At 43.5% G+C, this 24,068-nt stretch overlaps 9 protein-coding genes across 9 annotated transcripts; 6 read left to right on the top strand and 3 right to left on the bottom strand.

Annotated features, from left to right (window-relative positions):
- Positions 1–260: 260 nt before the first annotated feature.
- Positions 261–1,397, top strand: BGW36DRAFT_401854 (beta-isopropylmalate dehydrogenase; the record flags this gene model as incomplete). Its single annotated transcript, XM_046218797.1, has 1 exon — positions 261–1,397. One exon carries the CDS (start codon positions 261–263, stop codon positions 1,395–1,397), a length of 1,137 nt encoding a protein of 378 aa, XP_046065862.1.
- Positions 1,398–1,823: 426 nt separating this feature from the next.
- Positions 1,824–3,843, top strand: BGW36DRAFT_466375 (putative MFS sugar transporter; the record flags this gene model as incomplete). Its single annotated transcript, XM_046222338.1, has 6 exons — positions 1,824–2,056; positions 2,108–2,382; positions 2,431–2,980; positions 3,056–3,143; positions 3,203–3,401; positions 3,468–3,843. The coding sequence occupies exons 1-6, from the start codon at positions 1,979–1,981 to the stop codon at positions 3,841–3,843; spliced, it is 1,566 nt and encodes a 521-aa protein (XP_046065861.1). The 5' UTR covers positions 1,824–1,978.
- A 2,193-nt stretch (positions 3,844–6,036) lies between these two features.
- On the top strand, positions 6,037–9,015 carry BGW36DRAFT_466374 (fungal-specific transcription factor domain-containing protein; the record flags this gene model as incomplete). The annotated part of the gene is made up of 4 exons (XM_046222337.1): positions 6,037–6,235; positions 6,304–7,611; positions 7,672–8,393; positions 8,454–9,015. Exons 1-4 carry the CDS (start codon positions 6,155–6,157, stop codon positions 9,013–9,015), a joined length of 2,673 nt encoding a protein of 890 aa, XP_046065860.1. The 5' UTR covers positions 6,037–6,154.
- Positions 9,016–9,164: 149 nt separating this feature from the next.
- BGW36DRAFT_401851 (uncharacterized protein) lies at positions 9,165–10,265 on the bottom strand (the record flags this gene model as incomplete). The annotated part of the gene is made up of 2 exons (XM_046218796.1): positions 9,165–10,133; positions 10,197–10,265. The coding sequence occupies 2 exons, from the start codon at positions 10,263–10,265 to the stop codon at positions 9,165–9,167; spliced, it is 1,038 nt and encodes a 345-aa protein (XP_046065859.1).
- Positions 10,266–10,794: 529 nt separating this feature from the next.
- BGW36DRAFT_441739 (putative succinate semialdehyde dehydrogenase) lies at positions 10,795–12,455 on the bottom strand (the record flags this gene model as incomplete). Its single annotated transcript, XM_046221561.1, has 2 exons — positions 11,022–12,455; positions 10,795–10,938 (listed from the first exon to the last, which is right to left on the bottom strand). Exons 1-2 carry the CDS (start codon positions 12,414–12,416, stop codon positions 10,795–10,797), a joined length of 1,539 nt encoding a protein of 512 aa, XP_046065858.1. The 5' UTR covers positions 12,417–12,455.
- Positions 12,456–13,642: 1,187 nt separating this feature from the next.
- On the top strand, positions 13,643–15,585 carry BGW36DRAFT_308256 (delta-1-pyrroline-5-carboxylate dehydrogenase PrnC; the record flags this gene model as incomplete). Its single annotated transcript, XM_046212321.1, has 5 exons — positions 13,643–13,774; positions 13,831–13,938; positions 13,990–14,282; positions 14,340–14,408; positions 14,457–15,585. The coding sequence occupies 5 exons, from the start codon at positions 13,643–13,645 to the stop codon at positions 15,583–15,585; spliced, it is 1,731 nt and encodes a 576-aa protein (XP_046065857.1).
- Positions 15,586–16,311: 726 nt separating this feature from the next.
- On the top strand, positions 16,312–17,250 carry BGW36DRAFT_433501 (uncharacterized protein; the record flags this gene model as incomplete). Its single annotated transcript, XM_046221280.1, has 3 exons — positions 16,312–16,343; positions 16,391–16,645; positions 16,707–17,250. 3 exons carry the CDS (start codon positions 16,312–16,314, stop codon positions 17,248–17,250), a joined length of 831 nt encoding a protein of 276 aa, XP_046065856.1.
- Positions 17,251–19,933: 2,683 nt separating this feature from the next.
- On the bottom strand, positions 19,934–21,279 carry BGW36DRAFT_365269 (uncharacterized protein; the record flags this gene model as incomplete). The annotated part of the gene is made up of 2 exons (XM_046214633.1): positions 19,934–21,076; positions 21,163–21,279. 2 exons carry the CDS (start codon positions 21,277–21,279, stop codon positions 19,934–19,936), a joined length of 1,260 nt encoding a protein of 419 aa, XP_046065855.1.
- A 1,137-nt stretch (positions 21,280–22,416) lies between these two features.
- On the top strand, positions 22,417–23,418 carry BGW36DRAFT_401848 (carbohydrate esterase family 5 protein; the record flags this gene model as incomplete). Its single annotated transcript, XM_046218795.1, has 3 exons — positions 22,417–22,535; positions 22,616–22,834; positions 22,935–23,418. 3 exons carry the CDS (start codon positions 22,417–22,419, stop codon positions 23,416–23,418), a joined length of 822 nt encoding a protein of 273 aa, XP_046065854.1.
- Positions 23,419–24,068: the final 650 nt, after the last annotated feature.

Here is a 24,068-nt window from a genome sequence, read left to right as displayed (position 1 = left end):
AATTTCTTATTCATTCGAAACTTTTAGTATAACTCGCTTCTTTAGCTTCCCCGAAGATTGTCCGAACCGATATTCTGGTCTGGTGTCAACAAATCATCAAGATCAACCGGAGAGTACCACCACCGTAAATACCCCAGAATCAGTCTTTCAGAGATGAACTCAAACTCTTCAGAATTACCAGCTCACTGGTCCGTATTTGCACGCTCTAAAGATTTGCCTTATTCCTTCCATAACACAGCGTCCTTCAAATATTATCTACAATGGCAAATCGAAAGAAGCTCTTAGTTCTTTCTGGAGATCACGTTGGTCCTGAAATTATCAAGGAGGCTATTAAGGTCTTAGATGTGGTCGCAGAATTTCGCCCAGATATAGAAATTGATATAGAATATGGTTTGATTGGTGGCACAAGCTTGAACGCTTATGGCCTCCCCATTTCTGATCAGACTCTTGAAAAGGCTGCCTCAAGTGACGCGGTACTATTGGGGTCTGTTGGAGGACCAGAGTGGGAACACTTCCCAGGTCACTTGAGGCCAGAAATTGGTATTTTAAAACTTCGGGCGCGCCTTAACGCTTTTGCCAATATCAGGCCTTGTCGGTTTTTCGCGACCAGTCTGATTAATCGATCTCCATTAAAGCCCGAGATTGTAGCAGGCGTCAATTTCATTATTGTTCGAGAAAACTGCGGGGGTGCATATTTCGGGAGTAAGGATGAACGGGAGGAAATAGGCTCCGACCTTTGGGTTTATCGAAGGGCAGAAATTGAACGCTGTGCCCGTGTCTCCGCCGCATTGGCTATGCAACCCAGTCATTCTGGAGAAAAACACATTGTGTGGAATGCAGACAAGGCCAATGTTCTTGCCAGCAGCCGTATCTGGCGAAGAATAACACATGAAACTTTCAGTCGAGAATTTCCTGAACTTGAGTTGCAGGATCAACTGGCAGACAGCATGGCCATGCTGTTGGTGAAATCGCCCACCAAATTCAACGGGATAATCCATACGGATAACACCTTTGGTGACATTCTGTCTGACATCTCAGGGGGACTTATTGGATCCTTAGGTGTTCTCCCAAGTGCCAGTATTTCCTCCGTGCCAGGCCAAGGTCCCTGCAAAGGGATATATGAAGCCGTTCATGGAAGCGCACCGGATATCTCAGGCAAAGGTATTGCCAATCCTGTTGGACAGATTCTAAGCCTAGTGCTCCTACTCAGGTTTTCATTCGAAATGTCCGACGAAGCAACGCGGCTCGAAAATGCTATACAAGTAGTCCTAGATTCGAGTGAGTATCAGGGGCTCGGAATCAGAACTCCTGACCTCGGAGGCTCAGCTTCGACCAAGGAGGTTGGAGACGCAATATGTGCTGTTTATCGTTCGGGCTTCCAAACTATATATGGATGAATGTGCGAGCAATGCCTAGGCTAGATTCGTGTATTGAAGTGTCAATTAGAAGTAGTAGATACATCAGCTAACACAATATAGCAAGCCCCCAAAATACACTGTTCTTCCTGTGACCGTACTTACGCGCCAAATTCTAAACCCACTACAATATCTTACAGGTTGTAAATAGCGGTGCAAAGTCTGCCGAGGTATAATTATTGGATTCTTCCATTCATCTGCGCTGTATTAGTGAACTACATTATGTGTTTTCTCTTATGCTGATATTACCTACCAGGTCCTCCCATCGCCGTCGTACGCGATGTGGACTGACAAATAAGATCCCACCGCTAGACTCCGCACATGTGGTACACTCCTACCGGTGCCGCAAATCGATGGCACGCTCCAGATCTAGAGTTTACGCAACGACTTCTCCATGCGGGGTATGAAGAATCTTTGTCGATCGTAAAAGCAGTTCACAATTAATAGTGGGCCATACTCCGCATTTTGATCAGCTGTTTTGTCCCTTGAAGACCGCGCTATTGGGCTTAATATGCAGACTTCAATTCCTTGGAGAACATTATAGCAACTTCGTATATATCACAATGGCAACAGGAAAGCGATCTGGTGGATTAAATTTTCATCAACATTTGGTGACTATTGCTGTGTCTTTTGGATCCCTGGTATATCTGCGCCCCCCCTGAAAGTACTCATTATTATACTGATAACCACAGACATATGGCTATTCATCCTCGATTATCGGAAGCACAATAGGGCAACCTGGGTGGTATTCCTTCTTCAACCTGCCCAGCGAAGGACAGCCTGGCTACGGGACCACGACCACCAATGCAATTGCAACGGCAAATGGGCTATACAGTGCCGGTGGTGCCGTCGGTAGTATCTTCATCATGTGGTCTGCTAGTGCTATTGGACGTAAAAGAAATATTCAACTAGGTTCTCTTCTGGTTTTGCTGGGAGGGGCTCTACAGGCTGGAGCTGCCAACCTAAAGTATGTCGCCTATTGCTTGAAAAGCTGAATATAAGCTGACTAAATTAGCATGTTTCAAGCTGGCCGCTTTATAGCAGGACTTGGTGTCGGAATTCTCGTCACCATATGTCCAATGTATCTATCTGAAATATCTCCTCCACAAAACCGGGGGTTCCTAGTTGGACATCATGCTATTTTCCTTGTATTTGGGTACATGCTTAGTGCTTGGCTTGGCTTTGCTTGCTACTTTGCAACGGAGAAAAATCCTTCATTTGCATGGCGATTTCCTTTGAGCATGCAGTGTTTCGGTCCCTTTGTATTGTTCCTATCGTCCATTTTCATTACAGACTCATCTCGCTGGCTCCTCCAGCAAGGGAAACCAGAGGAAGCTTGGTCGGTGTTGAAAAAAGTAAGATCAGATCCAGACGATCCAGACGATCTCGCCATCAGAGAAGAGATGTACCAAATAAAGCAACAGTTAGCTCTTGAGCAAGCAAAACTTCAAGCCGCAGGATGCGGCCCGTGGACTGCCGTTATCAAGAAGAGCAGCTACCGAAAACGAATGATCATCGGCTTTTTGACTCAGTGGGGAGCTGAGTTTGGTGGGCCTCTTGTCATTGTGAGTTGAGCTCAGTGTAGCGAGGAAATATTATATATTAATGAGCTCATTCGAAACTAATTTGTACCACATCAGAATAATTATTTCGTCATTTTGTGCACAAATTTGGGTCAGACAGGCTATATGCCACTACTTCTTTCCGCGCTTTGGCTTACCACAGCTGGTGGGTTCAGTCATTTCAGACAATGATTATTAGGCATATTGAATTTTTAACCTTGACAGGTCTATTCTATAACCCCTTTGGAGCTTGGCTTCACGATCAGGTGAACTCTCGTCGGTGGATGTTCATTATCGGCTTCATTGGTTGTTTAGTGACAACTTCTGGTCTCGCTGGATGCATCGCTCAGTATTCTGGAACTTCCAACAAGGCTGGAAACGCAGCCGGCCTTTTCTTCATCTTTCTCTACCTTGCGTTTCAAGGGTAAGTACTATAAACTCTGCAACATCTTCAGTGATTGAAGCACTTACACATGGTTTTCATAAATAGAACTTGTTGTGATACAACAATGTATCTCTATATCAGCGAGATTTTTCCAATGGAGATCCGCGGCATTGGTATGGGGTTTTCTCTCTTTGGACAATTTGCAGCAACACTTGTCCTGTTACAAACAGCGCCCATTGGAATCCAAAATGTGGGTTGGAAATACTACTTAGTCATTATATGTTGGTGCATCTTCTTCATACCCGTTGTTTACTTCTTCTGGCCCGAAACAGCACGCCTGTCTCTGGAAGAAATCGCCTCTCAATTTGGCGACGACGTTGCGGTCCAAATTCATGGACTTCCAGAGGACCAGCGTCGGGAGTTGGACGAATTCCTTAGAGAAAAGGATATAACCCACATAGAAGAAGTCGTCCAGCCATAACCACGATGAAATACGCTCCTTTCAAACTTACCTGTGACATTAGTTCCTAGATAACTTTTATCCACGTCTTTCTTTCTTTCTTTCCGTCCCAGTGCCTTTTCGCCGTACCTTGTAACTGACCTGACATTTGTAAGACTGATATCTAGACATCCTCCCAAGTCAATTATATGAGGTAAATTACTGAACGATATTTTTGTGGAAATATATACTCAAAAATTGACTACATGTAAATCCGCTTTCTCTATTCTACACATATGATCATAGGACATCAAGAAATAAGAATATTGATATTTTCACTTTAATCAAGTCAATAGAACAACATTTGAAGTGTATGTCTTAAAATGGAATATTGAAATTGACTAATACACGACAATTAAATACGTTATTCCCAGTTCACTAAAACATCTGCCCGCCTCTCTCTGCTTTTGCAGATACTCGATGTTTTTCCTCGCCTTGAATATTAGAATAATTTCTGGATATTCTGTTGCTACCATCCAAATGAAGTCCACAACATCATCTTCGGCTTTAAACACCTCATTCAAATTGTATCGCATCTCAATGCATTTCATTAACTATGGTCGTAGGAACCCTAATCCCCTAACTCGTTATTTTGTGGTCTATTAGTCGTTCGATGATATATTTCTCGCGGAAGCAGAGGTCTTCCAAAGGTATGCAGCGCATTTGTGTTTTCTTCAGGAACATCCACGAAATTCTCAACCGTATCAAACAGTTTCTCTTCTAGATCATCCACCTTATTGTGGGTTTCGGCTTTGGCTATATCCATTTCTCACGTCGAACCGGTTTGGCCGACCAAGTTGAGGAGAACATTGTTGATTATGCAATTTCCACAGCTCCCAAGTTTATGGGTAACCTGGAAAATGTGCTTGCTGTACTCACTGACCTCAGTCGAGGGAAGCCGATTAGTTCTCACCACAGTTCCATGCTTGCAGGTTTGAGATCGACGGTATACCCAGCAGTCATTCGAGCAGTTTGCCTTGATGCAGCATCTTTCGCTATCTCTTGAAGCGGGAGCTGCTTCATTTTCTTCTTTCCCCCTCAATACCTAATAGTTTGTATTGTGGTTGCTCTGAGAGAAAATATGACTTACGAATCGGAATTAGTAAGGAATATAAGATGAGGAGTTGAAAAATAGTTGACAGATATTCTTCATTACAGTGAGGATAATACAAAAATAAGTAATACAAATTCACATATTCTTATTAAATAAAATCCGGTTCATCTCACAGAGTCGTCTCATTTCCGATTTCAAGGCTTCCAAATGTCTGTAAGGGAGCGAACGACCTTGAGTTAGTCGATAAAAAATCTCATTGAACCAAGCTCTTTGATAAAATAGGCAGCCTTCAATAGAGATAACAATGGGGTCATTTCCATATCCGTAAATAGATAATAAGAAAGGATTGTTCTCTAAAAGGAGATCATCTTAACACCTTTTTTCGGTATTTAATCTTCATTCAAGGAAACTTCCGGATACTTTCATTAAGATTTTTATTCCACAAAATCGTCAATGATGGCTCGAGAGGTGCTCGAGAATTTTCTTCGAAACTATTAACTATATTAAGAAAGTTTCAAATCAATAAGCGTAGTAATAGCATGGAGCCAAGTCACTTGTTTTCTATTTTTCATAAAGTCTACATAGACTAAGACCATGAAGTTTGAAGGGGATGGTGGTACGCTCCGGCGCTAAATCGTGTTAGGGGATAAGTTTCGGGCCTCAGCCCCAACTCATCAGTTTGAATCCTTCTGAGGGAACACTTTTCTACTCTATGGATCATGAGCAATCGATTGAATGGTCTAGGACTATTCAACTAATTGGCTTATTTCCACTCTATATTAGGTGCTCCTGACAAATGCTTTCACTTGGAGATGCTCTGACTTCTATGCAGCGGTAGATACGTCCAAGCGGATCTTATTTGTCTTATATATGTATCTTTGCAACTACAGATGTCTGCCCTTAATAAATCAAATCAGTAAAGTAGGTAGTAGCGACTGAACGATAGCTACGAAAGCTTAATATTTTTTTGTCTGGAGAATGTTACGTATTTTCCTTTCACAAGTAGTAACCCCGAGTTGGTCATTGCTTTCCCCTACTGGTTTAGCGCGTTACTCTCTCGCCCAGCGTTTCCCCATCGGACTCGAAACTTTGCAGTCAACCTCATCTAACCCCGCATCTTGATGCATTCTACATGAAACCAATATCTTTCATCCAGAATCGAACTATAAAGTTTCTGGAAAGGCTGGAGAAGAAAAATACAAGACCCCTTCTCTAAAGTTGGGTCCTCATGCTTCTTTAATGCAGAGGATCGGAAATCTATGCGAAATGGTTGATGCGGATTCCTTTCTCCTGACTCAGAACCATGGCAAGAAATATAATGTATGGAAACGCCCTGTCAGCTCGTTCTAATCGTATATATTTTGACCGAACTAAAATGGGATACTTAGAAAAAGCAGAATAGCCACCAATGCGATGAATGCCCTATGTCATTTAGTCGCCCGAGCCATCTTACACGCCATGCCTTGTCACATAGATCTAGAAATGATCACAGCTCTTCATACAACTGCACAGAATGTGATAAGAAGTTCTTTCGAAAAGACATTCTCTTGCGGCATTTACGCAGTGTCCACCAAAAAGTCATAACTGGAAAAGGAAGTGCCCAGAGATCTTGCTTGCGTTGCGTCGCCAAGAAAATGAAGTGCGATCGAGCCCATCCTTGTCAGTCCTGTATCGTGACGCAGTCGAAGTGTCTTTATAAGCATGATAACACCCAATACCAGCGAACCAATGCTTTTTCAGCCGTGAATACTCCGGAATCAGAACCACCTCAACATGTAAACCTGCAGCATCAATATTCGGAAGATGTATTAGACAACGCTCGAAGTAATCATTATCTTCTGTGCAGAGAATCGATGAATGTGACTAACTTTCCGCAAGACAACTCAGAAGACCTATCAATGGAAGAAGGCACTGGGACTACCCTTTTGAACAATGACACAGAACCGGATCTGAACCCTCACGCCGTTTCGCCGAATATTGGTGATCAATATATCACTTCTGGACCCTACATAGGCAGCGAAATTACTGATTTGCTGACAAATGATGTATCACTTGGCTACGGTGGCTTAGACTGGTTGGATATTCAGCTCCAAGATCAGTTGTTGCCTACGAACACTGGCTATTCCAAGGAACCCATTATAACACCACCGACGAACCTATGTGGTCCCAATGAATACGGTTTTCCCTTGCCACCCACACGAGCTTGGAATAATGACACCCGGCCACAAAATATATCGATTAACTTCGTAGCTCCGAGGTCTAGCTCTTCTCAGCCGAACACACAGCAGTGGCCATTCGACAGCACTCGTGAGCAGGTTCACCAGGGGTATCGCCTGTCATCTTTACGCGAATTTCTTCATGGAAGTCTGAGAACTACCTCGAATGGATGTCAGAAGTTGACGGTAAGCCTTGTTAATTTACTTTCGAACAAATATGTTCCAAAACTAGACGAGGACACCAATGATTACGAAACCCTACGGTCAATGCATCTTCTACAAAGAGCTATCGATTCCTTCATATCTCGATTTCATAGTGTTCTTCCTATGATTCATATACCGACTTTCAGGCTATCAACTTGCCCTGCGGTTCTCGTAGAAAGTATGGCATGTATCGGGGCGATGCTCTTAGAAGATGCTGATGCGCTTGATAAAGCTGAGGTATTTAGCAAAATATGCGAAACAGTGATAATTTGGCTAGTTAGTCAGCCTGAATCTGCAATTTTGAAAATACTTCATACTGACAGAATATGATTTTAGGGAGTTTCTGATGCCAGTAGCTACTGTGACCTGGATTATCTGGCTGCGTGCTGTCTCTACCAGATATATTGTTTAGGTTCTGGAAACCGGCAGTTGTATCAGGACGCCGATCGCTTTCGTGGGGTTCTCATTGGCAGTCTCCGAGGCTTGGGGTTATTTCAATCCCAAGTCCCCTGCGAAGTAGATAGGAGCTCTCATCTGCAGGTGCAAGCCGGAATGACTGAAATACAGGCAAGCTGGCTCCGATGGAGAGACCAAGAGCAGGAACAGCGACTGGCCTGGTCTGTCTTTGAATACGATTGTAGCCTTTGCACCTTGACCAATCGTCGAGGTATGGTAGATATTGGCGAGTTGCCATCTAGGCTGCCCTGTATTGAGGCCCTGTGGGAGGCTCCTTCGGCGGAGGCATGGAGGACCCTCTCTTCCCGTTTATCAGCGGTCGCATCTGGGCCTTCGCTAATGCCCGCTATTCGCGTCATCACGGCTGGGAAGAAGTTGCCTCCCGGATTATCTTCATGGGGTAAACGGCTATGCAGTCAGATCATAGGCCGACTACTCTGGGATCTGAAGCAAATGGAGGGCATGTCCATACTCAGGTGTTTAGGACTTCCACGGCCCATGTCACTTGAGAACCACACCAAGAACACACTACTCCAAACATTTGACAAACTAGTAACCGAAATTCAAGCCCCCGAATCTACAAAGGAGATTATTGACTTCAAGTATGCACACCATCGTCAAATATATTTGGTATTATAATCTTGGCAGCTAACTGGATGCAGTATTACTCAACTAATTATCCATTATTCCTTCCTTAACAGTGCCGAAAATGTGATGGAACTAGTGGTCTACCTCGTCCGTGTTTCTGCTACGAAGGGCGTGTCGCCTAGTGAAGGAAATGTGGACGCTGCAAAGCGACAGCTTCGGCTAAGCTTCGATTCGGACCTTTGCATGACACGGAAACTTGTGTGGCACGCCGCACAGATTATTGGCGTTGCTCATGAATACATGGTTTCTGCACCATGCGAGATATTGCGGGTTTTTATGGGTTGCATATTTCTTATAGCCTTTGCTAAATATTCACCGGTGGTGGCGGGGACAAGTTCCTCCAGAACCATCAAATTAGACCGAATCAGCAAAGACCTAGGGCAAACCGAACTTGTTGACGCTTGGATTCGACATGGCGGAATAGCCACTATTGCTGGTATGGAGGCCACCACTTCGTGGGAATTTGTCGCCCATATTAGCAATCATACCCAAGCTTTATTGCGGAAAGTTCATTTCTGGGGGCTGTCACAGAAGTTCAGTCAAATTCTTCAAATCTTCCAAAATATCGAAAGCTAGATATCTTTCTATTTGTATTTGTACAATATAATAAAAAATGTTGAATATTTCCAAAAAAAAAAAAACGTGATAAGAAAAACTGTTTCTTGTTTCCCTATCCTTTACGTCGTGTATTTTTATGAGCGCCTCTTTTATGTCACTTTATCCATTCAAAATATTGCTATGCAATTAGGAGGGGTACTTATACCTCCTGGCATATTAAGAGGCGCGCTTGCGATAAAAAACTCCCATCGTTTCTCTTCTCTACAAATCTGTGCAAGCCCCTCCAGGTCAAATAGTTCCCCGATAGGCATTCCCCATCCCGCGAGAATGACCTCATGCATGAATACTCCTTCCACTGCAGAATCTCCATCTTTCCTTGGATAGGATTTCTGTGGCGGGAAGACTTCGAATGAAATGGCATCACTGGCAACAGCGGCAAACCCAGTGTCCCATATCCAACGCAGCATTTCTTCTGTTCCTTCAACACCAGCATGCAAGGGCTTTGTTGAGGATGCATAATTAATCTTATCGCTCATCGTCATTCTTGTATCCCACTCCTGGACCAGTCCGATGCGGACGAAAAGCAGGTCTCCATATTGAAAGGTAACGCCCTGTTCTTTTGCGATATCTTGGAGAATCGACAATGGAATAGCATGATCTGAGAATAAGGAATATTTGATCTCACGTCTGGCTGCATACTCCACGTAATCTAGCAAGACTCCGCGGCCGCAGATGCCTTCCTTCGCCCAATACTGTAGTCCAATTCTGGTACTTCTCCTATCCATGATTTCAGAAGACTCTACACCCCCATAGAACACTCGCCTAGGGGAACCATTTATAGAAGGAGCACTGAAATGTCGCAGCCCATCCCATTGGCTGGACTGCTGAGGGTTAAAGATATAGATGTCGTCAAAAGCAGAGCCGTTCATCAACGGCACGACATGATGCTGACTCGGGTGGCGGTTAAAATTTGCAATGTCAAGTTTGTCCATCCCCCAGCTTAAAGAGACACGACGTCCCGATTTGATGCTTCCTGTAGCTGCTTTGACAATCTCTGGTGTTAAAATCACCAACCGACCGAGGCCCTCATCTCGTGAATTGGGTTCACCTTGCCAGACTCGCTTTGGATTAGGCAACTGGTCGTAGGGACATCTATGGAGAGCAAGGATTTCTTCTTTTGACGAAACTAGCTCGTCTACTGCATCGACTGTCAACAGCTCTCTCATATTGTGTTTTAAGTTATTGGCTATTGGCATACCTAATGTCATCTTGGAACAAATCAGTCAACAGCATGAATGGGAATCCTTATTTTTATTCATGAAGAAGAACAATAAGAGATAAAGAGTATGGAAAATCGATACCATATTCACACATTCCCCACATTTGATGGCATGCAATAAAGTTGTCCGTACTACATTGTCCCCGCTTTGGCGGCACGCTCCAGGCGCCATCTTCGAAATGTTTATATCACAAGGATACTTTTCATAAAGAAAATTGGTCTAACTTGCAGTACTAGGTATGACATGAACTTTATAGGTGGCTTCATAATAAAAAATGTAATCCGTACTCAACATGTCCAATGGCATGCCCCGTTTGTCAATTGATACAGGAATTTGATATAGGAATTTGCATGTGAGCGGCCGAGAGATACATGTTACTAAAGGCTACAGACGGGGAATTACGTTTCATAAATGGCTAAAGTCTAAAGTGTATGAATAGGGGGGCATAACCGCATAGGTCTAAGAAGATAAACAATTATTTACTGCAAGGTTGACATGAGAAATTCATTAGAATTACTCAATAATGGCCCGTAAGTGTGAGCGTTCCAGTCTTTGAAATTAAAAACTCATCCACAGCAACATCCTTGCCACTTTCCTTGCCCCAACCGCTCTCTTTGATTCCACCGAATGGTGCTTCGGCTGCAGAGTTGTTCCCAGCGTTCTATAGAGATTGTTAGTGGGATTTATGAAAATCAGTGCAAGTTTAAGTTCTGCCGTTCTTAGAAAGGTAGGAGAAAAACATACTAGACCGATCATGCCTGTTTCAAGATTCTCCAACATTCTCCAGAGTCGACTGACATTTTCCGTGAAAACATAACTTGCAAGGCCGGAAGGTGTATTGTTGGCGCGCCGAGTGACCTCCTCCTCTGAATCAAAAGGGTAAATTCCTAGGACAGGACCAAAGGTTTCTTCGGCGCTCATTAACATCTCATCATTCATGTTTATCAGAATTGAGGGTGCCACGTAATATCCCTTGTTCAAACTTCCATCAACAAATTCGAGTCTACGGCCACTACCCAAAGCTAGTTGTGCTCCCTTGGCGATTGCATCTCTCACAATCTCTTCCACTTTATCGAGGCTGCGAGCAACTGTTACTGGACCCAGAGTTGTTTTGGGGTCCATGCCATGTCCCACGACGAGATTCTTCGTTTTTTGGACCACACGACATACAAGTTTATCATAAATTCCCCGCTGCACGAAAACTCTATTCGCTGCAACACATGCCTGACCAGCATGTCGCCATTTCAGCGCCATTAGCTGTTCGACGGCTAGATCAAGATTCGCATCTTCGAAAACAATAAAAGGACAGTTACCACCCAGTTCAAGTGTCGACTTCTTCAAATTCTCAGAACATAGGCCAGAAATAATTTTCCCAACCCTGCTGCTTCCTGTAAATGTGACCTTCTTAACCAGCGGATGAATACAGAGGGCCTTTGAGACTGCTGGTGTATTTTCGAGGCTCGTTGTCAGCACGTTGAACGCCCCGGGTGGAAATCCGGCTCGAGAAGCGAGGTTTGCGAGAACAAGAGCAGTAACAGGGGTTTCTGGTGATGGTTTGACGACCATTGTACACCCAGCGGCCAAAGCAGCGCTAACCTTGCGCATGACTAAAGCGATGGGAAAGTTCCAAGGCACGAGGGCAACAGCAACGCCGATGGGCTGTTTGATAGTAACTACCCGGCGATCCTGGGTTGAGCTAGATGCTGTCACCCCTTGAATGCGATCTGCTTCGCCGCTAAACCACCAGCTGAAAGTCAGCCCGTAATCAATCTCACCGTATGCCTCGTGCAATGGTTTCCCTGTCTCGTAAACCAAAATTTTGGCTAGGTCATCGCGTGCTGCTAGTATGAGCCTATGCCATTCTGCCAATAATTGGGCCCGTTTGCGTGGAGTAAATTTCGAGTAGGATTGAAAGGCAGTGTATGTGGTTTGTACAGCCCTGTCAACATCTTCTGGTACGCAGTCAGGACATGAAGTCCACAAGCGCAAACTGCCAGGATCTTCCACCGTAAACCGCTTTCCCGAGACTGACGGTACCCACGATCCGTTGATGTAGCAATCCGAGTGCAGTAAGCCGTAGTCGCGTAGCTGAAAGGGGTACTGTTTATCCAGAGTGTTGAAACCGGCTGTATCTGCCATTCTGTTTGTCGCACATTTACTCACCTATCCTTTGGTATCCTAGAGGCTCGTTTCTTAATATTTGAGACAAAAATTTTAACTCAACCAACGTACTGTAATTTCGAATGGTATTAATCTCTGCTGGTGTCTTCTTTGTCAATGTAATTAGACAATTTTGTACAATGCCTGAAGTGGTACATGGCGGTCCATTGCACGGTGGTACGTTCGGATGTGGTGGCACCGGAACAGTGCCGTCAATCAGGTGGTAGCAACCAGTCCGTATGGCGAGTATCGCCTTGAGGTGTCGAAAAATCCGTGGCATAACCAGAAATTTTGGAAACAGGCCAACAACTCTTACTGTGGGTGCCTCGCGTGTTTATAAACTGATCATGGGACTGACAGCGTGGGGAACCGATATGGGATATAAAATTCAACGTTAGGAGATCCTAATTAGGTAACAACTAGCACAACTTCCCCGAATTAACTCCTTGTCAAATTTATACTCGCATTCTAGCTGTTCTAGAGGAGATCAAACCTGCAGACCTGGCACGAAAGGTGATTAGTGTTGCTATATCCCTGAACTCTGTATTCCCATGGCATTAGTAGACGAATATTCAGAAGCCTATTTTCTGATCTGAGACTGTGTCATCTACTTTCGTCTACCATTTCTCATGGAACCCATGTACCGAGTCTCTTTCCATAGTCCACCCCCTTGCTTGGCGAATGCCGGTATTTTGATAGTCACGGAAGGCTAATCTTTCCGGGCCGTAAAACCGGAAGTGGTGCTTCCTTGCTGACAGTGGTGCAATTGTTTGAAAAAACTTCTACTTCTTCTCTTTTTCTAATGACGGTCGATTGAAATAGCCTAGACCGAAATAAAGATACTAGGAAGCATGCAGTCTGTACATACAATGCTAATACTATATAGAAAGGCAGTAATAGCCAATCAGAGACTAGAACATACCGACGGTAGCCGAGGCCAATCAAAATTCGCCATTGGCCACCGGGCCGGTGACCTGGATCCAGTACCTGATGCTTTTGACCAATGGGGACCAAGAGACAGCTATAGTGGGCCTCCGCCCAGAACGGATAGCGTGATAGCTTATCAGCGGCACTGCGTCACCGGCGCGGTCGATTATTATGGGGCGCCACTGCTTGCCGCTCTCTACTTCTTCAACCTGGTCAAGGTGATGGTTTTTCTTTCCTCTTCCATTGCTTCGAAGCTGTAAAAATTCGTCAGACACACCATGGGTCTATCTCCAGCGCTTTCCATCCGATCTAGCGGCCTTCGCAAGCTCCCTGTCTGCGCGCGGGCTTCCGTGCGGGGTATAGGAAGCTATGCCAACTTCAAAATTCCAACCATCAACAATGAGCCTAACGTATGTGAAACTATATTCTGGAGGCTAGAGGACTTCTAACAGTAATATTTATATAGAAACACTATATTCCGGGAACACCGGACCGCAAAGGACTTGAGAGTGCTCTTGCTGAGGTGAAACAGTCAGGCGCGAGGAACATTCCACTCTTGATTGGTGGCAAAGAAGTGAGACTACAAGTGCAATCAATTCCATGCGAAGCATCTAATATGGTTTAGATAAATACGTCAAATGTTTTATCGCAATACGACCCGTCGACACACAAAACCATTGCCCAGTACTCAAATGCTTCCAAAGCTGATGTGGAGGCGGCGGTCAAGTCTGCTCTTGCCGCACGGAAAGACTGGGCTGCGACGCCATGGGCAGATCGAGCAAGCATTTTCCTGAAAGCGGCAGATCTCATTTCAACCAAGTATCGCTACGAAATCATGGCATTAACAATGACTGGTCAGGGCAAAAATGCGTGGCAGGCCGAGATCGACTCAGCGGCGGAACTGTGCGATTTCTTTAGGTAAGGATCTTGTCATTGGGATCTTTCATTCTGGCTTTAAAGCTAATTGCGAACAAGATTTGGGGTGAAATACGCCGAAGAGGTTTATTCGCAACAACCCGCCCATCACGCTTCTGGAGTGTGGAAGTAAGTTGTGGTTGTAGTTGCTAAGGAGCTTGAGCTAACTGGCCATAGCCGTCTCGAATACCGCCCACTAGAAGGTTTTGTATATGCTATTAGTCCTTTTAACTTTACTGCGATCGGGGGTAACCTTGCCGGCGCGCCAGCATTGATGGGTAATGTTGTTGTTTGGAAACCTTCACCATCCGCTATTGCGTCTAATCATCTGGTCCACCAAATTCTTATCGAGGCTGGTCTCCCTAAAGACGTTATCCAATTTGTACCTGGAGACGCGGAGGAAGTTACTAGCACTGTTCTCAATCACCCCGAGTTTTCTGCACTGCATTACACTGGAAGCACGGCGGTGTTCAGGTCTCTATATGGGAAGATTGCCAGTGGTGTCGCAGAAGGCAAATACAAGAGCTACCCGCGTATTGTTGGGGAGACTGGTGGCAAGAACTTCCATCTGATCCACAAGACTGCCGATGTGAGGAATGCAGTCGTCCAGACTGTACGGGGTGCATTTGAATATCAAGGCCAGAAATGTAGCGCGACTTCGCGTGCTTACATCGCATCATCGATTGCGGATGATTTCACATCCCAGATTGTAGAGGAAGTGAAGAAGCTCAAGGTTGGAGATCCTACCGACTTCACAAACTTCTGTGGTCCTGTCATCCACGAGGCGTCCTTCAAAAAGCTCACTAAAGTGATTGAAGAAGCCAAAAAAGACCCTGAACTTGAACTTCTAGCTGGTGGAACATATGATTCATCTAAAGGCTGGTTTATCCAGCCTACTGTGTACCTAACACAGAACTCTAACCATCCTTTACTTTCTCGAGAGCTCTTTGGACCTGTTGTGGTTCTTCATGTTTATGATGATGCTCCTGAATCCGCCTTTGCAGATATCTGCTCAACCATTGAAAAAACAAGCGAATATGGACTAACGGGTTCCGTTTTTGCGCAAGACCGTAACGCTATCCGTTTTGCTGAAGACGCTCTTCGGAATGCAGCTGGTAATTTCTATATCAACTGCAAAAGCACGGGCGCCGTTGTAGGACAGCAGCCGTTTGGCGGTGCTCGTGCGAGTGGCACAAACGACAAGGCTGGAAGTGTAAACTTGCTGTCTCGCTTTGTAAGCCTGAGATCGATTAAAGAGGAATTCACGCCCACCTACCAGGTTGCCTACCCGAGCAACCAGAACTAGCGATTCTATTTTGAAACTGTGAAATGAGCTATTATTCTGATGTTGCGTGTTATGGAAGCATCGGATGATTTGTTTAATGCATTAAAGGCGTTCTGAACATTATGATTAGCGGATTTTCTTGCGAGTAGTCGACTGTCTAATCAACCATGTTGGTAATCATTATTATCAATCAATATCAAAACAGTATTCTCTAGCATCCATCTATATTCACAAATTGCAGATGTAGTAGTACTAAAATATTGCACTTCTATAAGTTCTATTTGAAAGTTGATTTCATATAAGCTGACGAACCGATTGACAGGCGACTGATGAACTGCGAAGGAAATAACTCTAACATGATTTATATTGGCTCCACTCAAGTGAAGTTATTCACATTTGCCTCTCATTATCTGAGTGCCTTGTTCTACTCACTCCACTCTCCAAGTAACCTACATTGAGATCAGATTGACTAAACAATCCTGCTTTGAACAGTTTCCAGGGATTTATGCTATTTATATATATTATGAAGTATTTTACTGTAAAAAAGACTATATAATTCGCGTAAAAAAATAAAACTTAAAATTTTTTATAAAAAATACTATATTACAAAAATGAATTTTGGTAAGGTTGTACGTATAGTCCGCCGTAGTCGTAGTACAGCCACCCCCATTTGGCCGTTGTCCTTCATTTTCGGGGCGGGCCATTTTCCCGACCAAACTACTACACACATCTTCAATGTTATCAACAATGACAGATTCATTTTCTAAATACTTCCCAATGTATGTCTGTTTTGTATGAGATACATAACTTGAACTGACAAGTCCAGACTCCTACCCATATTGAGTTTGTTATCCTTTCTTCCACAGCTTCGTCATTTGTGGATCAGAAAGGATGCGACCGGAATCTCACTCTATTATGTTTTCTACAATCTCATCAGTGCTACAGAACAGTTAACCATTACTTTTACCGCTTTGATCAACAATACACAAGGGTCAGACTTTTTTGTCCACGACCCCCCTACTACGGGGGACTGGATCAATCTGGGTCAAGTCACTGTGGTCTGGTTGCTATCTCTTTTCTAGTAAGACAGCTTCATCATTTTGAGGAATAAACATATGGTCAAAATGGACTAACTTAATCAGCTTTTTGGAATGCCTATATCTCCCTTCCAAGGGTAGTCCTGGTCGCAAGCGCTTTGTCTTCGGCACCTATGCCGCCTTTCTACTCATCTCCTTGGTTCCGGCTTTCGTAAATGCAATCAGACTTAGCCGTGGCCTCGAAGATCCAGACCACAGCTGGAAGCTCTCGTTATTCCTTGGTTTACATGTCTTATTCTTGAATTGGATTGTGATGCTTATGGGTGTCATCGCCGTGTACTGTCAAGCTCGTGAAATTTTCTCGAATCGCCTATCGGCTCAAGCCTTTAGCATCATTGGGCTAGCATCTCAGGCTGTCGTGTTTATTGTAGTTGCTATAACGTTGACTTTCCGGCTTCCTTTTCCATACGATATGTTTGATATGTTGAGAATTTCTGCCTGGGTCTCCTGGTATCAGATGGTTGGATGGATTATCTTCGACAACGCCATATTCGCCGTCGGCCAAGCAGCAATATTGTGGCTAGTAACTCGACATTCGGGTTGGTCACTAGCGACTAGTGACGAGATCCAGCCTTTGCTCCATGACTAGAAGACGTTGTTTGGCCAAATTCTGTGGATATGTATGTCGTCTAGCTTAGGATCTTAAGCCAGGGTTCTTACGGATATCTCAGAATAGAAATCGGTATTTTGGGATTCTGCATCTTTTGATTGTTCACTCTAATGGGCAGCCAAATTTGTTCTTGTATGTCTAGATCGGAGCCAGCATTTTAGTGTCATTGAGGTTTCTCAATCTGCTCGCATGTCAATCATTAATCCAAGTTTCACATGAACCCCCCTCAACCACCTGAAATGCAACCACGCATCCAAATACAATCCCTTCATCTCATCCGCTTGTAACATCAATGTCACAGGGATCATTTCGGCAACCCAAATCTTCTCGAATCTTCATCATCTAATACCGCTGCCCCCAAAACACATACCCACTAATATGTCTCTGGGGAAGCAGCAGCCCACTCTAGTCTATTGGCTTTAGCGAATGTTTGAAGCATGGTGTCATGAAGCGATCTCCGAGAGTCTTGAAATTTATCACGGTTATAACTGTCGTGCACACGCAATAGACTGGGGAAAACTTCCGTAGCGAACAAAGCAGTCGATAAAATATTTATAACAGCCGCAGCCGTAACCTTCTCGAAATGTTGTCCGATCTGATATGGTAGGCAAAAACTGGTATAATCAGAATTATAAGGAAGCTGAGAGGATATATATTGCTCAAAGATTTCCATGTTATTATGAATCCTTTCAAATGGAGCTTAGAGAGCAGCGCTGATTGCATCTTCGTCATGTAGACGGGTTCTGCTTAGGGCACGTGTAAGTAGTATACAGACTGCAGTATTCGTTAGGCTGGGGTTTCTACCACTGACGAGGGCTGACTCAAGTCCAAGACTATAGCATCGGAAAACAAAGTTACTGTCAGAAACAACGTCAGTGGGCTTAACCGTGGAGCCTGTAAAGTATATCCATGTGGATCGAAAAAGAGTAAGACATACATTATAGAAGCATACATAAGTACGCCTTGAAATCCCAGGTTGTCTAGTCCACCCCTGAGGGTAATCATAAGTGCAATACCCTCTCTATGGTAATGTGACGATGAGAGGCCAGCAAGTACTTAAAGCAGGGACTTACATTAGGTTGGTTAAGAATAAATGTGAAAGGAAGGTTTAGGAACACAGTACCTCGTGAAACCACAACGCAAGTATGGAAAGGATTACGGCATCATCAATCACCTCAACCTTGTTGAAGCCGGTTGTTAATGAGTTGGAATGCCATTTCCTTCTTATTTAGGATGTTAATACTATTAGGGTACCACACACCATATCCGTATGATATGATATAACGAAAACAGTGGTATGGAATAAAGTTGGATCTTGTAGAGCATTCGGAAGCCAGATTGATTCCATTTCGAATGCGATGATGTTGGGTTTTGCGGACTTTGCTAGGCCGAACCCAAAGCCAGCAGAGACTAACAGTTCGTTCCCTTCAAGTCGGCACATTAGTGCGAACAAAAATCCAGCAACGAGCTAAGAGTTGGAAAAGAAGCTAATCAATATGTAAATAAAACTCACAGTGCTTCAATAACACAGAATGCTCTTTGAAATAAGGGGCCCGGATATTATGTAAAAATTGTGGTTGTTCAAAGATATAACGGGGAACTAGATTGCCTCGAGTGAATCTTCGAATTGAAACTGGAGATCGATGGCTGGGCATCTTTGGAGGAATTTAGTATATTCTCTACTGCCTGCGAAGAGATCGCAGAAACTGTCAACGCCCGCAGACGTAATTGCACAAGGGCTTCGTAATGTCCTTCCTCCGAAAGATAATCAACACGCTATAGAATTTCAGCTTTGACACATTATGTATGACGAATTTTCGATGAAAATGTCGGGAATCATCTTCGGCTCCCTCTCGCGATTAAGATCAATCTGTATGGTCGCGAGGCACTCTGCAAGTTTTTCAACAGAGTGTTCTAAACTCTTCAGTTGTGATGGAAAACATATTATTGTTTCAGACGGTCGTAAACATGCCACTTCTGTCGGTGTTGTCATCACGGGGTGATTGTTGCCTTTATGATCCTCCACAGAATGGCTGTGATACTCATCTAACAGTCAGCAAAGACGTATATCCGGCAAAGTCCGCCTATTCAGGCATGGTCTTTGACAATTATATATAATACTTCTAGAGGGATTACCTTGATGTGTTTTGTGCCTATCTGTCCTTCGAGCATTGACTCGTCCACGGCTTGCAATGTTAGCATTTGGGCAGCTCTTTAGAAAACCGAAGCTGAACACAGACACCAGGATGTTAGTTGAGAGGTATGGATAAACAAAAGTCTATGGATATCAAACCTTCATATGACAATAAAATGCCTTTCATCCAACATTAAAATGTAGAAGGTTATAAATAGAAATGCTACACGTAGCATAGATAAAAGCTGTTCGGTATAGTTATTTTCTACATCAATTGATTCATGTGCCCATTGACCTTTACAAATCTATGGTACATATATATATATATGTGCCTTCATTAGGCCGTTTGTATTCCTCTGAAAATTTCATATTACTCGTGTATACCATGTCAAACGCTAAAAATAGCAGGAAAAAACAAGGAAAGCTAATAGATCAATAGGCTAGCTCAAATGGTACAGACAAAACGGAATTTTAGCCAAGTTAGCCCGGCTATGCTTCTAACCTGCGTCTTTGATATGTCTTGACTCCTTAAATGATTGTTTGGCCTGTCATCATCAGTGGCCAACGCATGTAACCCTGCCACTCTTGGGGCAGGATGTTTTGGATTGCGCGAATTTCCTGTTCTGGAGTCTCCACTGCCCACCAAAGCGATTTAGCCCTGGACATAAAGCCAAAGTAATGCGCGAGAACGACCAAGGCTCGATATCTCTGTTCCTCAACAAGATCAATGTATTCTCTTGGAACGAAGATGGAGAACGACATCACTTTTCGACCAAATATATACACTGGCTCATTCTCCTGAATTGACTTATGTAGATATCCCAGGTAGGCGACGGCTTTTTCGTAAGCTTCGTGGGTATCCGGGTTCGATGGCTGAATATTAGGGTCCAGTAGCCTTTGAAACGGAATTCGATTTTCTTTAGCGAAGATAATATTCCTATCAAACACTGGCGGTGCATTTATAAATAGCCACATCTTTGCATCCTTTTTTTCTTTGAGCATCACCTTCGCTCTCTCCAACACAGCTCCCACTCCATTTCCTAGTCTTAGACACTCTGTAGGTGGAACATATGGATTCATAGGGCGTCTCCAAAGGCGGGCAATCGCCGTTATTAGAAGCAACATTCCAGTATAAGAGACAGAGTCGCAATTCTCAAGGTTTAGTTGAGAAACAGCCATTTGCTGCTCATGCATTGCTAATCCTAAATACACTCGTTGGGCATTTAGTAGCTCAAAATTGCCGGGCTCGGATCGGAGAAGCTGACATGATGCAAGGCAAAACATCATATACTGCACATTATCATATTTGAGTGCTAGTTGAGGAACTTGACTAGACCATGCCGTCACCACGTCGGACTTGGGGAGGTCTGGAAGGGGGTTGGCGCTGTGATCTTTGTAGAAATCAAGTAATCGAAGTTCAAGGAGACGTCTTGATCTGGATTCTGGAAGCTGAAAATCGCCGATATCGCTATAAATGGAGTGATAGTTTGTCTGTGAATCGGAGTCGCCAGACAAAGTCGGTGATAGAAGAGATGCCGAATCAAGTGAATCCGAAGTCTGCTTTGCGACTGTCGTTTCGTCTTGGTCACTTTGTTCTTGTGAGGCGTTCAAGAACACACAGGTTTCTGCACGACGCTCGCAATTACTACAAGTCGGCTGCTTCTCGTCACACTGTGAAGGGGTTTGTAAGTATATTGTTTAGGATGTCTTCAAATTATAAAAAGTCAAAAAGTCAAAATCTGAAAAATGATACTTACTTTCACTCTACGAATTTTACATTCCTTGCACCCATTTCGAGACTTTTTATGGTAGGCTTTGGTGACACGCCGGCCTGTCTTACTTTCAGGTCTGTTCCTTACACTACTTTCATACATAATCAACGGCGAAGATGTCTGTCGGGTGGCGGCACGCTTCAATCCGGCTTTGAAATCGGTTAAATCATCAATAATCGGCAGACAAGAAGGGTGCAATTGGGGGAGAGGTTTGATATCTTTTTCATCAAGACTTTTCCAGTTTCCTTCACTATACCATGGGATATCAAACAATAGCCGTCGGATGCGAGCTGAGGATTCAGCTTTCTCAGAAGCATCATATTGGTGACCGGATGCTAATCCAATACTGGTATAGGTTGAGATTGAACGACCTAGACAGTATGTTGACTAGCGTCTAAGGAAATGGGTCATGCACTACTGTGACAGCATTGACTTCGTAAATTTGCTGAGGGAAATCGTTTGTTTGAATTTATTAATAAAAATAAGCTATGAGTTAAGTTGATGATAAATTTTCCGGTCATGTAGCTAGTTCACATTATTAGCAAAGCTATGAAAGTTTGGCTATGAGCGTTAGACAATGAGGTTATTTAATTTTCTTTGTTATTAATTTTTTTATCATTATTCTTCAAACGATGTCATTGGGCATTTTATAGAATAGAACAATATCTGAAGATTTCTATTGAATAATGTGGTCATTAATATTGAAGTTTATGGCATATAGAGAGCGAGAATCCCGCTCACATTTGCTATACTAATACATTACGTGCTTGGATTTAGATTTATACCAACATTAGAAAGCATGAGGGGCAAATACATGGTTACGGATCGAGAATAGGGGCTTAGATATCGATATTCTCGCTGACTTAAGCGCTAATTAATTGAGGTTTCAACGAAGAAGCTTGGTGACGACGTTAATGGGTCTAGTAATCTCGTATGTAACTGTCTTCAAAGCGTGGGGCCGATCCTGCGGAAGATATTAACGGCAATCATCCATCATAGAAGCAGGGGGGAAAGAGTTAACTCCCGTAATGAACTTATTTTAAGCATGGAACTTGCTCTATTTAGTCTAAATTTTCTGGGTTATTAGAATAAAGTCAGAGTCGTTTATAAAACGCGGCCATTTCCCGATTACTTGGGTCACATTGTGCAGAGTGAACCTATTTCTTATCTGTGAAGAAACGAACGAAAATAAATATGATGTCGATTATATTTTACCTAGCTGCATGCGGTGCGCTGGGAATGACCGTCGCAACCCAGAAAGTAAACGATAACTCCAACGGGATGATTGATATAATTGAAGGGAATGCGGAGTGTGCATCGATAGCTGTTATTTTCGCTAGAGGCACATTTGACTCTGGGTATGTTTACACGCTATCCTTTTCAAGTCCAATTTATTATTTAGAAGTGCGATTCGCTAACATATAAAAATCACTTATAGCAATATTGGCGTGTGGGTTGGCCCTCAATTTTTCGAAGAACTATCCTCCCGCGTGCCTTCTGCCGCGTTGCAAGGTGTCGATCCAGATGCATATAAAGCGGATTTATATGGCTATCTGTCCGAGGGTGGTAGTGATGATGGTGCTGTATCGCTTGCTTCGACTGTCAATGACTACAATTCTAAATGCCCTGATAGTGTAATCGTTATATCTGGCTGGAGGTAAGCGTGCTCTACCATTGTAAACTTTGCATCGTACAAATAGAGAGGAATGTGAATTACTTTTTGAAATAGCTACTAACAATAGATTTCGAAAATGCAGTCAAGGCGCTCTTGTTGCACACAAAGCTCTTGAGCAAATATCATCCACAGCCCTCGACAAGACAGCTGCCCTTGTAACATTCGGAGACCCCAATGGCGTATGGAACAATACCGCTCTTCCAGAATCTATTCCTAGTAGCAGCTTTTCCACCTCTTGTGTCACTGGAACTATATTTGATCCACTTTGCGCCCAAATACCGAGTGACTTCAAGTTCCCAACTTCTCTTTCCGACATTGTTGGTCCATTTGCATCATTACCAAACGTTGCAGTGGGTATCCAACAAGCAGAAGCAGCGGCAAACTTGGCTATAAAGTTTCCTGCCGAATTGGCGGCCAGCTGGGAGGCATTTGTGTCAAACTTGACTCCTCAACAGTTCGTTCGGTTAATGCTCACACCCCAGCACTTTACCTACGGGAATAACGGAATGGCAAGCCAGGCTGCGGATTTTGTCGCTGGCCTTGCTCCTGTGCAGAATTCTCAATGACCTGCAGTTGTCTAAATGAGACCAGCAATTCATACATAGACACGATATAAGCAAACCTTCTACTCGTCAATCCATCTGAACAAATTATTCACCGAAGCTTGACTCGAATTGTTACATTTTTCTGTACCAGAAATGCATACACTACTTGAAAGTCACCAATACTCCTATGTACTATACAAGTTAATCGGCTTAATTTTAATTTCACTTAAACAAAGCTTGTACATATGTGTCAGGCTACACCTACAACAAAAACCGGTTAAGACAATCATGTGAAAAGTCTAAAGGATTTTTGTCTACCGCATATCAACTACATACATGCATTGATATGGTCAAAGTAAACCCAGAAACGATATCAATTGCTATACATGTACATGTCTATACCAAGCTCAGAGGGTACAGTGTGGAATCTTTATTCGATCTTGACAACAATTTTGGTGGGGCCTTTCTATCATGTTTCATATTTCAATATTTCTCGTACGTGAATTCAATAAGTTGTGTGGATGAGGAATTCAAAGAGGTTTTCTTTTACTGATATATATGTTTTGATAAGTTCAAGTGCTACGTATATCTCAATAGAGAATGTCTTATTCCTCTATAGTGTGCAGGGATTTGTTCTAGTCTGAATTTACGGTAGAGAAAAAAGATTTCTT

Source organism: Talaromyces proteolyticus, assembly GCF_021365285.1.
Source record: "Talaromyces proteolyticus strain PMI_201 chromosome Unknown BGW36scaffold_15, whole genome shotgun sequence".
Lineage (NCBI taxonomy): Eukaryota > Fungi > Ascomycota > Eurotiomycetes > Eurotiales > Trichocomaceae > Talaromyces > Talaromyces proteolyticus.
This window is presented reverse-complemented; position numbering and strand designations above follow the sequence as displayed.